The sequence below is a fragment of the Colletes gigas genome, unplaced genomic scaffold (genome assembly GCF_013123115.1).
Source record: "Colletes gigas isolate AHSC1104 unplaced genomic scaffold, ASM1312311v1 Colletes_gigas_Sc00009, whole genome shotgun sequence".
Classification (NCBI taxonomy): Eukaryota; Metazoa; Arthropoda; class Insecta; order Hymenoptera; family Colletidae; genus Colletes; species Colletes gigas.
The window spans coordinates 7,309,545-7,325,374 of record NW_025106638.1 but is presented as its reverse complement, the minus strand read 5'-3'; the positions used below and the strand labels follow the sequence as shown (position 1 = coordinate 7,325,374).

The 15,830-nt window shown below is 39.8% G+C and overlaps 1 protein-coding gene across 1 annotated transcript in view; it reads right to left on the bottom strand.

The window, feature by feature from the left end:
• Nucleotides 1-13,158, bottom strand: part of LOC122397368 (serine/threonine-protein kinase 17B-like) — a 132,555-nt gene extending 119,397 nt beyond the window's left edge. Inside the window, exon 1 of the mRNA XM_043396490.1 lies at nt 12,510-13,158. Within this exon, the coding sequence (XP_043252425.1) occupies nt 12,510-12,643 (134 nt within the window). The 5' untranslated portion in view covers nt 12,644-13,158. The remainder of the gene's footprint in view (nt 1-12,509) is intronic.
• Between the last annotated feature and the right edge of the window lie 2,672 nt (nt 13,159-15,830).

Below are 15,830 nucleotides of genomic sequence, written 5' to 3'. Positions count from 1 at the left end.
CATGTATACCTAATCCTACCATGAGCGGTCAAATGACCGCTTCAATAAATTTCCTTGAAAATATTATAAATCGGTGCTCTTCCGCGATTAGACCCTTGTTTATTTTTTGCCAAACAGTTCCGTCCATAGCAGTTTCAATTCCTTCCTCATTTTCACTTTCGGAACTAACTCTAAATCTCTTTCTTTTTTGTCCTCTTCGTATATTCAAAATATTCTCTTCGCCCGTATCGCTGTCAAATAAGTCACAATTATTTTCTGCTGTATCATCATCAAAATCGGAAACTTCTTGGTCATCTTCAGAACAATCCTCGTCGATATTATTTATTTTGTCTAATAAATTGATATTCCTCGAATGTCTTGACATTTTTGGGGATGAATATACAAATGATAAAGTAAAAAGTAAAAACTAAAATATAAAAATATAAAAATATAAATCAAACGGGGCAAAAACATTGAGACCAGAAATAAAAAAAAATTGTAAATCATACCACAAAATATTGTTAGCTCTGTTGACTTTGTCGAAACTATCACTTATACCACTTAATAATTTCTATAATACACTTTGAAATTTTGATGCTCTCTGTTCGGATCGCAAGACCGTATTGTCGTATGAAGAACGCTATACATTTGTTCCAATCGCGCGTTTGTCTACACTGTAGATCCATAATTACCTTGTAGACTCGTAAAAAAATTTCAGGAGTGCGCTTTCCGAAGAATATAGTCGTAAATAACATGAATTTTTCAAACGGTCAAATGGCTGTTCGTGGTAGACTAGACATGCTATAAATTTTTTTCGGAAAGTAAACAATAAAGAAAGTTGTGAATATTGAAAAATGGGTTGTATGTATATTATAGGAAAAGTCAATAAGCTACATGGTGATACAGTAACGTTGTATACGAGAAATTCTAAACGAAATTTCAAAAACGGTCATTTGACCGCGCATGGTAGGTTTAGTGTTAACGGCCACTTCCACCGATAGTCAAAACAGGAAATCTTTCCGTCGAATCACCTTCCTCAACGTGGCTGCTTTGCCACGCTTAAGGGGACCAGGCAGTCAGAAAATCGATTTTCTTTCGAAAGTAATACCATTCAGGGAATGAAATGCCAAAAAATAAAGATTTAGCGAAGTTTTTCAGCGAAGTTAAAAAGTTTCAAATCATTCTGAAAAAATTATTTACGATTGCGGGGATCAATTACAATTATTTTTGGTGAATAGGCATAACCTCGAATTCCTATGCACTTTCGAGAAAAAATTTCAATAAGCGGACAAATTTTTCGTCGAAATTAAAAAATTTCAAATCATAGTAAAAAAATTATTTTTGGTTGCGGAGGTCAATTACAATCATTTTTGGTGAATACATCCCCTAAAATTCTGCGTACTTTTGAGAAAAAAATTCGTGTATGTGGACAAATTTTGTTAATAACTTCTCATCTGGAGAAGAGAAATCACTGCAAAATAAAAATAATTTGTATTTGTTTAAGTGTCTGCTACATGGGTTTTGTATTCGTATACAACATATTAAGCTATCAAAACATTGTGTAAATAGGAAATTATTTATACCTAACCGTTTTTTTTTTTAATAAGTCCTTACAAAAATGCTCAGTCTGACTTCCTGGTCCCCTTAACGTTCACTTTTTTGTTTTAACTTCATCGCGAAAAATTCATGAAAATACAGTAAAATTATATTATGTAGTGTAGGATTCCGCGAATACTCATAGTGTCGGTATTGTAAGCGGCGCACTAACTTCAGCAAAGTAGACCGACACCCTTGCAATTATGCCGCATTTTGGAATGGCCTGAAACCTTCGAGAAAGTGTCGGTGTTTTATTTAAGAGGGCGCGAGAAAAGAGACAACAAACCAGTAACATCTAAAAACATTTTATTGTCACTAACCTGTGGCTATCATTTATATTATTCCTTCCCCGAATCACTAGGGCATAGTGCTCAGTTTCGTCAGTCTAATATTTACAATATTTTTACGCTCACCTACAAGTATTTTTGGAGTTCAATTGTTTGAATACAACAACATATGCTCGATCATAGTGTTCATTTGTCGCGATAACGTTAACGAACGATCGGAATACAGTTCTCGAGCAGAGGAAAACGCAAGCACGAGGGAAAGGACCTACGCATTGCCATTCGAAGTTCTCGTAAAACCTGCATCCTTCTGGTTGAAAGAGAAGCATTGTTATGTTAAGTGAAAAGACGCGCCACGAAGGTATGGGAAGCATATCCTGGAAGACCAGGAACAGGAATAAAGAGGGACAAGTACCGTCTACGAGCGGCTCGGGCCAATGGGAACAGCTGTTGCTTGTCTGGAGGCAGCTGCAACATAGCGATCCGAAACCCGTGACGAGGGAAAAGAAAAATCTCGAAAGGAACTCCCGATCGAACAACCGAACTTATATCGAATCCTAATTTCATTTTTATCGGCTAAATCAAATTGGATTACTCGATACGCTAGGGAATATTTTTAATTAAAATCTTTGTATTAAATAAATGTTGACATTGTTTGTTCACTCTGCGAATCCCAAAAGTTAAATTTTATAAATCTAAACCAGTTTCTAGAATGAATTTATAAAGCAGTTGTTTCCAATCAAAAGTTATCATCGACGACTCTTGTAGCTAGTATATTTGTCTTCTTTATATTTTTATCATTTAGTATTTACCGAATGGATTCAGGTTAGCCTGTCGTCGATCTTTAATCGCAAGTATTTGACTTTATCGGATCATGGTACAGGTTTGTTGTTTAAAAAGACAAGCAAGTGGTAATTTTCATCGTGAAATCAACACCGTGTATAATCCGGGCCACGATATAGTGAAATCGTAAATTAAACTCTTGAGGGTTGAAACCGACTACTGCTGTGGCACTTAGGGCCATACATGACATCTTCTTGCTTGAGGGTGCCTTTCTAAATGTCTTTCGGAATAACGGAACTTTTTAAATTTAATGAAAACTGCTAATGCAATCTATTGAAACAATATGTAACCTGAAAGCTGTATACTTCCTCTACAAAACAAAAGCATCATTATTGGAATCGACTAACGGATCGTCAAGTTATAACGGTTAAAGTGACACTAGTCGAACGTGCCCAGCGGTGTATTGATGCAGAAGGGATGTATTTTGAATAAAAAAAAATAATTTTGGCAAATTAACTAACTTTCTTCTTTTAATTTAAAAAGTTCCGTTATTTTTCCGACATACTGTGTATATTATAAGCAGGTAAATTAAGATATTAAAGACTTGAGCAAGACCTTTACCTGTTACGATATCTTTGAAAATGGCTTTCTAAAAATGGCGACACTAGATGAAACATTTCTTCGTACTGTCCTGACTATGGTCTAAAGCCCTTAGCTGCTCGTATTTCTGTCAATTCACTTGTTTCGGGAGCTGAAACGTGTAACTTTGACACCTACTCGAGTTTACGACCTCGCTATATCGTGGCCCGGACTATACCGATTTCGGTTCGTTACTTCAAACCACTATATCCGACGCTCGATCTAAGCGTACTTGGAGGTGTTCGGACGCTGCTACAGGGCAAATCCAAATGGCTGCGAGTAATCTAATCTGAGCCACGAATTCTGGAAACAAGATCGTCGCGTACGTTTGTGGAACACGTTATCTCGTCCAGGATTTTCGAGATTCCTGTCGTAAAAAGTGAAACGTCGCGCGTGCGTGTTGCGATTTCGATGCGCGTGTTTCAGAACAGGACGTCCTTAATCGTTTCGAACAAAGGCCATGGAATACGGCAAACCGGATACGTGTGATCTTTTTGCGAGTAGATCCACTTTGCGCCCCGAGATCCCATTTTCCCCCCTCGACGGAAGGTCATCAGCGACTAGATCGCGGACCAACGAGTTGGCAGTCAGGCTGTCGCGCTAATTGCAGGTGCCGTTACCGTTACTTTTCAGATGGTATGTCCGTTTCTGTCGCGTTACCTCGTCCGCTCCAACTGGAGAGCATTCTCCGTGAACGTAACGAGAGACACCACCGATCGAGTTTTCCTTCGCGACTCGCTGCTCGAAAGCATGCGCACAGTCAACCGTTACATTTACAAAATTCCAATCCCAACCTACTGCAACAGTCTAGAATCGACTAAACGTTCCCAACGATTACAAGTGAAATTTAATTCCTTTTCAAAATTTACTTAACATTTATTGGAAGTAGGTGATGGAATAAAAATAAAACATACAGTTCAAATCTTTTTAAAACTAAACTTTGTCTTTATTTGAAACACTTGAAAGGGCACATTTGTTCAGTTCGGAAGAAGCTGTCAGAATGAAGAAAGGTCAGTGACGAAAAATTCGTCACGTACCCACAGACCCAATCGGTCCTATTCATTGTCTAAATAAGCCAAGGAAGGGACGCACGTCGATGGTTTTTGTGAATGTAAGAAAATTTTCTCTTTTTGAAAGAGACAAACCAACAACAATTTTTCCAATCAACAAACGTATATTATAAAACTCAGAAGAGTACAATTCTCATCGAAATTTAATATAATTTACTTTCATTCGAAATAAATATAAAGTTTCCTACCCAAAATATTTGGATAAGAGTGTTAATATTTTCTTTCCGGATTGTTATTGAATCGTATTGGTTAAAATTGCGAACGAAGCGAGTCAGGTTACAATTGCAACAACTGCGTTCATTTTTTTTTTCCATATAAATCCTTGAACTTGGTTTTAATTTTTTATTCATGACGTATAAAAATAAAATAATTTCTGCCTTACACATTCTTTTATACTAACCATCTATTACATTGTATTATTGTAAATAAATTTATAAATTTTGCAGAGTTATAGACGGTATTCGGCCACCTCTGGGAAAAATTTTAATGGGAGATACTAGAGGCCAAAATAAGACGAAAATCACGAATACTAATTTGTTTATGGAGGCTTCGTTAACAAGTTATTAACGTTTAAAGTTCCGCTCGTATTGAATTTTTTTCTCGACAGTGGGTAGGATTTCAGGGGTAGGTCTATTCACTAAAAATTATTGTAATTGACCATCGCGACTGAAAATAATGTTTCCAGAACAATTTGTAATTTTGTAATTTTGTCGAAAAATTACACACATTCTCGAATTTTTTTCTCGAAAGTGGGTAGGATTTCGAGGATATGTTTAATGAACAAAAATGATTGTAATTGACACCTACTTCAACCAATTCAACCCTGTCGATTTTTCTTAAAAATTCGTTTTTCATGTCTAGTAATTTTGTTTGACAGCCTTACAGAAAAGTTGTCTAATATTTTTTTGTAGGTACCCATGGGCTCTGCTTCAGAACAAAATTTCAATGAGATACGTTTACTATTGTAGGGGTTATAGCCGTTTGAAAATTGGACCAGTTTTAGGGGCTTTCTCTCACTTTACGGTGTCAAGGAACAACTTTTTCAATATTGTTAGAATTTGTACATATTCTCCACTAGAATACGCGTTGTTTGCATTTTGAAGAATTAAAATCCTCCAATTTGTTCAGGAGTTATGACATTTTAAAGATTTGCATGAAATTTCAGGGAAGCATTTCTAGCCTCACATTAGATTTTCGATAAAGAATTTTTTTTCTCGAAAATACGTAAGAATTCGGGGATATGTTTATTGACCAAAAATGATTATAATTGGCCCCTACAATCAAAAATAATTTTTTTAAAATAATTTGAAATTTTGTAAATTTTGTCAAAAAACGCACCTTCTCCAATTTTTTTCTAGAAAGTGGGTAGGATTTCGGCGGTATGTCTATTCGCCAAAAATGCTTGTAATTGACCCCTGTAACTAAATATAATTTTTGTAGTATGATTTGAAATTTTTTAATTTCGTCTAAAAATGTCAGTACCTACTCGAATTTTTTTTCTCGAAAGTGGGTAGGATTTCAGGGGTATGTGTATTCACCAAAAGTGATTGTAATTGAGCCCCACAACCAAAAATAATTTTTTCACAATGATTTGAAATTTTTTATTTTAATTTTTTAATAACTTTTTAATGAAGCCTCAGTCAAGAAATTGATATTCTTGATTTTCGTCTTATTTTGGCCTTTAAAATCTCCCATTATAATTTTTCCCAGGGGTGGCCGAACACCTTGTCTATAGAATATTCTCCTGGAGCGTTCGATCATTCGAAATAAAGGGTACGGGTTTACCTGATTTACCTATTACAATGATTTAAATATCAAGTGGCAAGTGCATAGCGAACGATCCCAGCATACTCGGTCCGGCCACAAGCTATTTTCAACCCACGCTAAACTCTCTCGCTCTCTCGCTCTGCTCTGCTTTGCGGGTCCCCTACTTGTCTCCGTGTATTCTAAGATGCGACCCGGTACCATAAAAAGCACCTGTCCGTCTCCGTTGCTTCAAAATTACCAAGTATCCTCGCGTCGAACGAATTTGTTCCGCGACCACCGCGACGGTTTCTTCAAACATGTTTCAACATACCGATGCAAATATTTACATCGTGCACCACATACGATATAACAACACGGAAAATCCGTCGAGTCCGCCGTATTTTTCGAGTTTCTGAATTTTTTTAGTCTCACCTCCGTGAACGGTTACAATGCATAAAGAAATAATTCTAGTGAAATATCAGCACGATCAGATTAACGGGAAAACGTGCCTCGGGGGCCTTGAAGTTTCACGTGTAAAAATGTGAGGCACGTTTTCCTGTTATTCGTTGAAACCGTTATTTTACAGGAATAATTTCTTTATGCATTCGAACCATTCTAGAGCAAGGGACCGGTAGAAATTCAGAAACTAAATTTTTCATCTCCCGCAGTTTCGTAGTAAATAAAGATATTGTAATCGGGCGCGTCGTCCATTTAAATGAATATTGGAAGATCGTTGCCATACTCAACGCGACTCTGAAGTCGTGTCACCGTTATCCATTTTTCAAGTCTGATTTAATCTAACTATAACGTACGTATAAATTTTCATGTTACGTTTGTTTCGCAAAATTCAAAGCGAAACGTTGCTCGATCCGCGTACGCGCGCGTTCGTCGAGTAACGCGAAGCGACGAGAATCGAGTACACACGTACGAATCATTAATAACTGTAGCCTGACTCATCGCGAGGGTCGCTGGAAGGAAAGGAAGAGCGAAGAGTAATACGCGTTCTTGACCTTCGCGATGATCTACGTCAAACTACGGGATCGCGTTATCGATCCAGATAGGAGAAACGTAAAACGTTCTCTTTGTTTTAAATGGGTCGGTCAGTCTCGAGGGGGAGGGGGGCGGTCTGTTCGCCGAAGGTGGAGAAACGTGTTGCAGGCGCGCGCGCTGCCAGGCAAAAGTAAATCGACGTTAAATGCCAAAACCGTGACGAATACGAGCAACGTCGTAGAGACTGGCGAAGGCAAATGTTGTAGGCAATAAACTGCTAGCATATACGGCGACCGAGTATCGGTCGCGGGCGCAGGAATCGCTTAATTGGTGAGAACGAAATGGCGCGCGCGTTCGCTTCGACTTTATTTACATTCGCAAATAACGCTCCGTAGGCCGATACAGCCATAATATTTATACCAAGATCCCTTTCTCGCGGACGTTTATGGCGTCGGTCTGACTCGTCGTGGCTCGGTACTCAAACGGCTCGATTCTGTTCCCACTTATCCTTCGTCTCGACGAACGAGATACTCGATGCTCGCCAACTCGCGAGATCCCGAAGGAAAAGAATCCTTTTCCTTCGGAATCGCGTCGGTTGTTTTCATTCCTTTCGTTAATAACACGTTTCTGTTTTTGCCGATACGGTGCACAGGTCCATTTTGAATTGCACGTCTGCGGCCAACGAGGCAACAAAGTTAGGAATACGGTGCACGCGATTGGTTCTTGCCGTTAGAGCGAGCACGTGGCCAATAGACACACGCCGTCAAGACCGCGAGTTTTAAATTCTGTCTAATAGGTTAACATTAAACCTACCGACATTTCATGTATACCTAATCCTACCATGAGCGGTCAAATGACCGCTTCAAAAAATTTCCTTGAAAATATTATAAATCGGTGCTCTTCCGCGATTAGACCCTTCTTTTATTTTTTGCCAAACAGTTCCGTCCATAGCAGTTTCAATTCCTTCTTCATTTTCACTTTCGGAACTAACTATAAATCTCTTTCTTTTTTGTCCTCTTCGTATATTCAAAATATTCTCTTCGTCCGTATCGCTGTCAAATAAGTCACAATTATTTTCTGCTGTATCATCGTCAAAATCGGAAACTTCTTGGTCATCTTCAGAACAATCCTCGTCGATATTATTTATTTTGTCTAATAAATTGATATTCCTCGAATGTCTTGACATTTTGGGGGATGAATATACAAATGATAAAGTAAAAAGTAAAAACTAAAATATAAAAATATAAATCAAACGGGGCAAAAACATTGAGACCAGAAATAAAAAATAATTGTAAATCATACCACAAAATATTGTTAGCTCTGTTGACTTTGTCGAAACTATCACTTATACCACGTAATAATTTCTATAATACACTTTGAAATTTTGATGCTCTGTTCGGATCGCAAGACCGTATTGTCATATGAAGAACGCTATACATTTGTTCCAATCGCGCGTTTGTCTACACTGTAGATCCACAATTACCTTGTAGACTCGTAAAACAATTTCAGGAGTGCGCTTTCCGAAGAATATAGTCGTAAATAACATGAATTTTTCAAATGGTCAAATGGCCGTTCGTGGTAGACTAGACATGCTATAAATTTTTTTCGGAAAGTAAACAATAAAGAAAGTTGTGAATATTGAAAAATGGGTTGTATGTATTAGGTTGTCCGGAAAGTTCTTTTCGCGTTCGTCGCTCAAGGCCTTGTCTCGCTGTGTTTAAGTAAACAAACAACCAGAGCACTCTACCGTCAACTGTATGGTTATTAGTCATCCTCTGGCAGTACAAGAGAACAGTTTTTGACGTCAGTAGAAAGTTTGTCGAGTGTTTTTCGCCTTGTGAAAGATGGAAAACCAAAAGATGCAATTGCGTCATGTGATGTTTTACTGCTTTTAAAAAGGCAGTACGTTTGAAAATACTGCAAAGAAGATTTGTGACGTTTATGGGGACCAGTCTATAACTGTTCAAACAGTCCGTAATTGGTTTAGAAGGTTTAGAGCCTGAAATTTTAACCTTAAAGATAAAGATCGCAGCGGTCGGCCATCAACCACTAATACTGACCTTATCAAGGCCTACCTCGATGAAAACCCAAGATCTAGTGTTCGTGAGATAGCAAATGCTTCAAACATCCCGCGAACAACGGTTCATGAACATTTGACAAAGCTTGGATACGTTAAACGCTACGAAGTGTGGGTCCTTTATCAACTGACGGAAAGCAATCTTCTGAACCGAATCTCAACATGCGATTTACTCATCCAACGTGACAAAAGAGAGCCGTTTTTGAAAAGTTTGATTCCTGGGGATGAAACTTTGATCCTCTACGACAACACTGCACGCAAACGATCTTGGTCGAGTCGAAATAAGAGTTCTTTAACGGTAGCAAATGCTGGACTTCACCCGAAGAAAATATTGCTTTCAATTTGGTGGGACTGGAAGGGTGTTCTTTACTACGAGTTACTTCCGCAAGGGCAAACGATTAACAGTGAGAAATATTGCACCCAACTCGAAAAACTGAAAGAGGCTATCATTGCAAAACGTCCAGAATTGGTGAATAGACGTGGTGTCGTGTTCCACCACGACAACGCGAGGCCACACGTTTCTTTACCCGTGCGAACAAAACTTTTAGAGCTTGATTGGGATGTTCTACCGCATCCTCCATACTCTCCAGACCTTGTACCATCGGACTATTATTCATTCTTTTGCCTCAAAAATTTTCTTCGCAATAGAAAATTCACATCAGTTAATGAAATAAAAAACGGCCTCGAAGAATATTTTAACAGTAAGGCAAGGGAATTTTGGAAAAGCGGCATTATGAGACTTCCGGAGCGATGGCAAAAGGTGGTAGAACAGAACGGATCATATGTATATTATTCAAGAATAGTACACAGAACCTAAAATATTTTATACTTAATACCTGTTAAAAAAACGAAAAGAACTTTCCGGACAACCTAATATATTATAGGAAAAGTCAATAAGCTACATGGTGATACAGTAACGTTGTATACGAGAAATTCTAAACAAAATTTCAAAAACGGTCATTTGACCGCGCATGGTAGGTTTAGTGTTAAACAAAATTTTATTAGTGCTTTTACCAGTCTGCGAACAAATGTTGAAATTTAGTCGCTCCGGGCGTAACCCTTTAATACCAAAGTTAAGCTTTACGCCGTTATCCTTATCCCGAACAAGATAAACGTCTCGTGTATAAATCTTGTCTGCGTAGCGGGCGTTTTCCAAGCAATCGTTATTTTGCATTCGTAGCTGACGCCCAGCGACCAACGATATTGATTGACGGCTGCATAAATCTTTGCAGTGGTTAGCACCTTTGGAGAAATATCTCCAACGTATCCGGTCGTTGCGGGAATACTAATAACGCATCGTCGCGAAAGAACCGCGTCGAGTCGAGGCTCGATTCGTTACGTCCAACGATAAATATTAATGCGCCGCTGGTGTTTATCCCGAGCCTCTTATCGGTTGCAGATCGCGCGAATTAACTGCATTTTGCCGCAGTGTCTGCAATCGATATCGGTGCAGTGGTAGCTTACGTGCACAAACAGCGCCAACGACTCTGGCACGTGTAACGACAACAAATATCGTGGCCGGTGGCCTATATTATCGCAGCGGCGACACTCGCTACCGACTTCCAGCGATCGACGAACAAAAGGATCGCAAATGGGAATGGCGCTCGAGCCAACCGGAGGATGAACGCGAGATTGGGCATGACCGTAATATGCGATTCTGTCAACTTTCTGTCGCGCATTTTCGACTTATTTCACTTTTATCCACGTTCGAAAAAGATACTGCTACGGTTGGTCGTACTAGTAATCCAACCATCGCACGGAATTGGTAAACTTTAACGAGCGACGCGCTTTTGCGAAATCGTTTGACCTTCGTGCCCGTAGAAACATCGTGATCGTGACTAATCCGTGTCTTGTTATCATTTCTTCATCGTATCGACTGACGTTACGTTGCTAGGGAAACGTCAGCGGAAAAGAGAAAAATTGTTTTCATCGAAAAATTTGCATACATTTTTATTAATTTATTTATTTACCGGACCATTGATTTACAAAATTACAAAAGATTGTTTCTCTGACCTCGAAATTTTTCAAAAGATACACTAAAAACATCATCAACAGGTACGGAGTATTTATTAGCAGTAGCGCTAGTGTGAACAATGGTATCTGAATTAAGAAAACGAGAGTAGTTAAACAATTTCTTAATACGCTTAAGAACCGTACCAAATTCTATTTACCGGAACTGCGTTGTGAGGTCGAAAAGATTACGAATCTTTTTTTATTAAATAATTATTCTATATAAATGCACCGATACATAATAATAACTTGTATCGTTGTTTTTAACGGTCTCATCGATATCATTATTACGTTTGATAAATAAAGATTTTAAACAAAGTTTACAGCGTGCCCGTAAAATCGCGTGCCAATCACTTGCCGTCACTGTCCTAAGCTTGTCTGCCTAAGTCTGTCCTGAGTTTAAAAAGGTTAAGAACCGCTGCATCGAGTATACAAATAGGATCGAGCACACCATAACACTTTATATTTGGCCGAGCTCCGATCTTGCAGAACCGCTGCAATCGAGATGTACGAACGCGGATCGTTGAGTCGTGAAAGCAGCAGATAACACGTATCCAGGTAATGCAATTTTGATTTCCTAACGAGGTCCGTTACGGCGAGATGTAGATATTGGAGCATCGATACCGTCGGAACGGTACGCGCGAGATGATTAATATTAGAAGCGAATTAACTGTGTCGTGTGACCACCGTGCGACCCGATTCGAGGATTTCTCTTCGGCGGTTTCTTACGATCGACGAGTCATTCAGGACACGTACCGAAGCGACTTCGCAGATGGTCCTCGACCTTGCACAGTTTTGGAGCCGTTCACAGAGACTTCTGTACCGCACATAACACACAAATCCCCTCCAGTATCGCGCCTCGCCGCTAAGAAGAAACGAAATTCTCGAGACGGATGAAGTGAGAGAGAGGAAGAAGCGCCAATAGACCGAGGTCGTAAAAGAGTATCAGCGCGCCAAGTCTCGACCTCGATCTCTCGCGGTAGGGGTACTTTCTTTCTCCGAGAGGGTCCAGGGCCGAGAAGTTAAGGGTGCCTCAGGCTCTGAACGATTTCTACCGGTCAACGGACCCTTTTTTCTTCCAACGCTCAAACATTTTTATGCTTCGTCTGCTCCGCAATCGGAGCTCCCCGTTCGAGTAACTCGGTAGTCGCGGGAGCGAACTTTCCGTTCGCCGCGGAGAGAAGAAATAAAAGCAACTATTTTAATTAGCAGAGCGCGAAGCGACGACCTCGCGAGGTCGCAGGAGGAACGCGGTAGAGGACGCCGGTAACTCGGTTTACACAAAGAGGATAGAATGTCTAGGCGAGACGAGAGAAGAAGAGACGTCGGACTCACCGTGCGAAAGGTTGTTCCTCGACCTCGTAGAGCTCTTCGAGGGTCTGTTTCGAGAGAAGCCTCTCGAGTCTCTGGGGCGTGGGAGCGAGATGCCCCGGGATGCTGGTAGTCTCGAACAGGCTGTCCGCCGTCATAGCCGCTGCCGGTTCGAGGATGCGTCAACTGGACGAAAAGGACCAAATGGTGGCCAGATAATCCTAAATTTCCGTCGGGTCGTACGACGAGGCGTGACGACCGCGAAGGGCAAGGCGAGCCGCACCGCTCCAAGTACAAGTCACACAAGCAGATTACGATTATTCACTTGTAGCTATCACAATCAGATCTCTTGATACGTGTTGAAAATAATATCCGTGAACACGAGAACGAGCGGTGGAAAGGGAGTAGAAGAAAAAAAAAGGGAAGGTGTTTTCTCTGATCTCCGGTCACTGCGCTTACACGGCCTACGATTTTACTCGCGTCGGCAACGTAACGGCGAACGAATCACCACGTCACTGTCGCGGCAGGTTGCGGCACGCATCTCCGTAAACGAAAATCCTCCTGGCGTTTCGCACTGCTACGTCGATGGCACGAGTCTCCTCGGAGTGCACGCACCGTTCGCGATACGAGGCACGCGCTTCTATCGTCCGAGCCTTATCACGCGCGACCACTCCTCGCGATGGTTCACCAACAATTGAACCTTCCGCTGCGGCTTTGTGCAATCCCCACTCTCGCTTCTCGAGCGCCTTCCTATCTCCACCGTGGTGGGGAAAGTCTACCCCCACCCTCTTGGGTAATCGGTGACGGTGACAGTACACCGAACCGAATCGAACCGAACGCCTCCGAAAGCAACCGAACGGGCTTGCGCTGCACCGACGCGAACCACGCGAAAGATAGATGCAACCCGACGCCATGCATCAACTACTTCCTCCTCTCTCTCTCGGCCCCAACCGTATTTCGTCTACCCTTTTCTTTACCCTCAATTTTGCTCGATATTTGCCGCTGAATAGCAAGAAAAATATAAATCTTCAAACTTTGCATAATGGAAAGAAAATTTTATGAGCAGCAGTTATTAAATCGTTTTCCTTATATGTACCATCAAAATATCTAAGGAATTCTATTTTATTCCGTAAGCCACCGCGCAACACATGAATCTAAAAATTTTATAAATTGAACAATTACTCATGTTAATTTCATATACGCAAAAATAGAGAATAATTGTACAATAATTATTTTACTAAATTTTATAACGATAATATTGTCTCTTGTATAATTTTTACTTTCTTTTTGTACTAAAGGGTTTTCCCGTGAATAAATGAATAATAATAATTATTAAACATATGCAAAACTTTTAGTCTTTTTTTCACCACTTTTAATATTAACATGAGAAGTACAAGCGAGCATTATAGCATCTACAGAGTTCTAAAATTTTTTCCATAAATATTAAAGTTAGTTAAGATATCGTTACTTGTCTCGTACGATAAAACTAACGTCGAAGACATATTAAAATCTCGTGATAGGGCACCCCATTTACGCTTAACTACATCAAATTGTCGTTACGTCAGTCTTCAAACCCGATAAGATCACATTGCAGGTCTAACATATTATCAATAATGTGTTTTAGCAGCGAGATTTCATCCGTAAACCCGTCTATTTTTACGACTTGTTACTGCGGCGCGGAGATTTCAATGCCGTGCTTTTCGAACAGAAGACACGATGCGTTTCCACCGAAACCGCGGGAACCTTGCTAATCTTTGCGAGTTTCTTAAAAAACACGCGGCCATTTTACAAAGTCGTAAAATACCGGGTAACGAGCAAGCGCGTCTCAAATCGTGACGGTAAATCGAATAGCTTACGGTCGCACTAGTAAACGGAACTTACCTTGGACTAGCGAACAAACGCGGAGAGCCAGAAGGCTTGTAAAGCGTGCCAGGATCTTGTCAACCACCGTACATGATTATGGCGACCGAGCATGAATAATTGAATGTATAATTTATCGATTTCGCGGCGAAAGAGCCGCAGCGAGCCGGTCGGAGAAAGAGAGGGGCCTATAGATTGTGGCTATAGCGCGCCTCTGCATTATAGATCTCCTAATAAGTCGGTGCAGCTTCCAATGCCGAGATAAATCAGCTAATCTCGATAAGGATAACCGTTGTCTCTACACGATAACTATGACGTAGTTATACCTATTTTGCAGCACGAGTCGGGACGCACCGTTCAGACTCGCTGATTCACGGCGGAATTGGAAACTGAAGAGATTGAATTAACGATTCGCGCACATTAGCCACCTCAAACAGATCGACTAGATTTTCCGGCCCCTTTAATCTTTATATTCCTCTTATTTTCTTTCGATATGCATAATTTTTTCACGCGGCATACCTACTATTTATTTTTAGGAAGACACGTTTATGCGATTGGCTTTCTCAAATAATAGAAATCAATGAAAGATCTGAAAGATTATGATTAACTGATCGATACTTTTCTTCGATTTAAAAAATATTTGATCGTATTATAAATCTTTGATTATTTAGAATTTCAAACCAGAAGAGGACCCATGTATACAGTTTTCTGTCAGTCGTGGAAATGAGTTTGAACAATATGGATACCTTTCATTTATAAATGAACATAACAAATATACATATTAAGCACACACTGTTTTCTTAATTTTACGAAGAGGAACATATTATATAATACGTATCGATAAAATTTATAGTAGCGTTTACTCCAATGTCAAAGCACAGTTTAAAAATTCAATGTTTACCATTCTGTATAAATCTGTATATATTTATTCTCAAATGCAATTTACTTAAACTTATGAAATTACATGATAACATTGTTTCATCGATATAACTAAAAAATTAAGACGTTGAATACCATTTTAGTTTTCCATGAAAAACTATAATCTGCCGAATAAAAATATTTAATGATTGAACAGTGTATTAAAGAAACGTTGTATGACTATGACAATCAACGTGTTAAAATACTTTTTACTCCGGTAAATGAATCTCCTATTCGCGACATGATATCGGACTGCAAATTTGTCCCTGAACAAGAATGAGTTTAACATGCTCCACATACGCGAATCGTAGCTTCTTAAGTGCGACGGAACGAACGATTGGAACGCGCATTCATATTCTGAATAATGACCATCTTGATCCGCGGCGACATCTGATACTCCTGTTGAGAAATTTGACCAGTCGTCGAGGAATTTCTCGGACGCGTTTCTAAACAGGATCTTGCGAAACTTCAGGACCAGTTTCTTAATCGAGTTATCTCGCGTTTCCGATGAGTCTACCTGATGCAATCAATGCATACTGTCCAGGTAATATGTATTTTGTATACTCG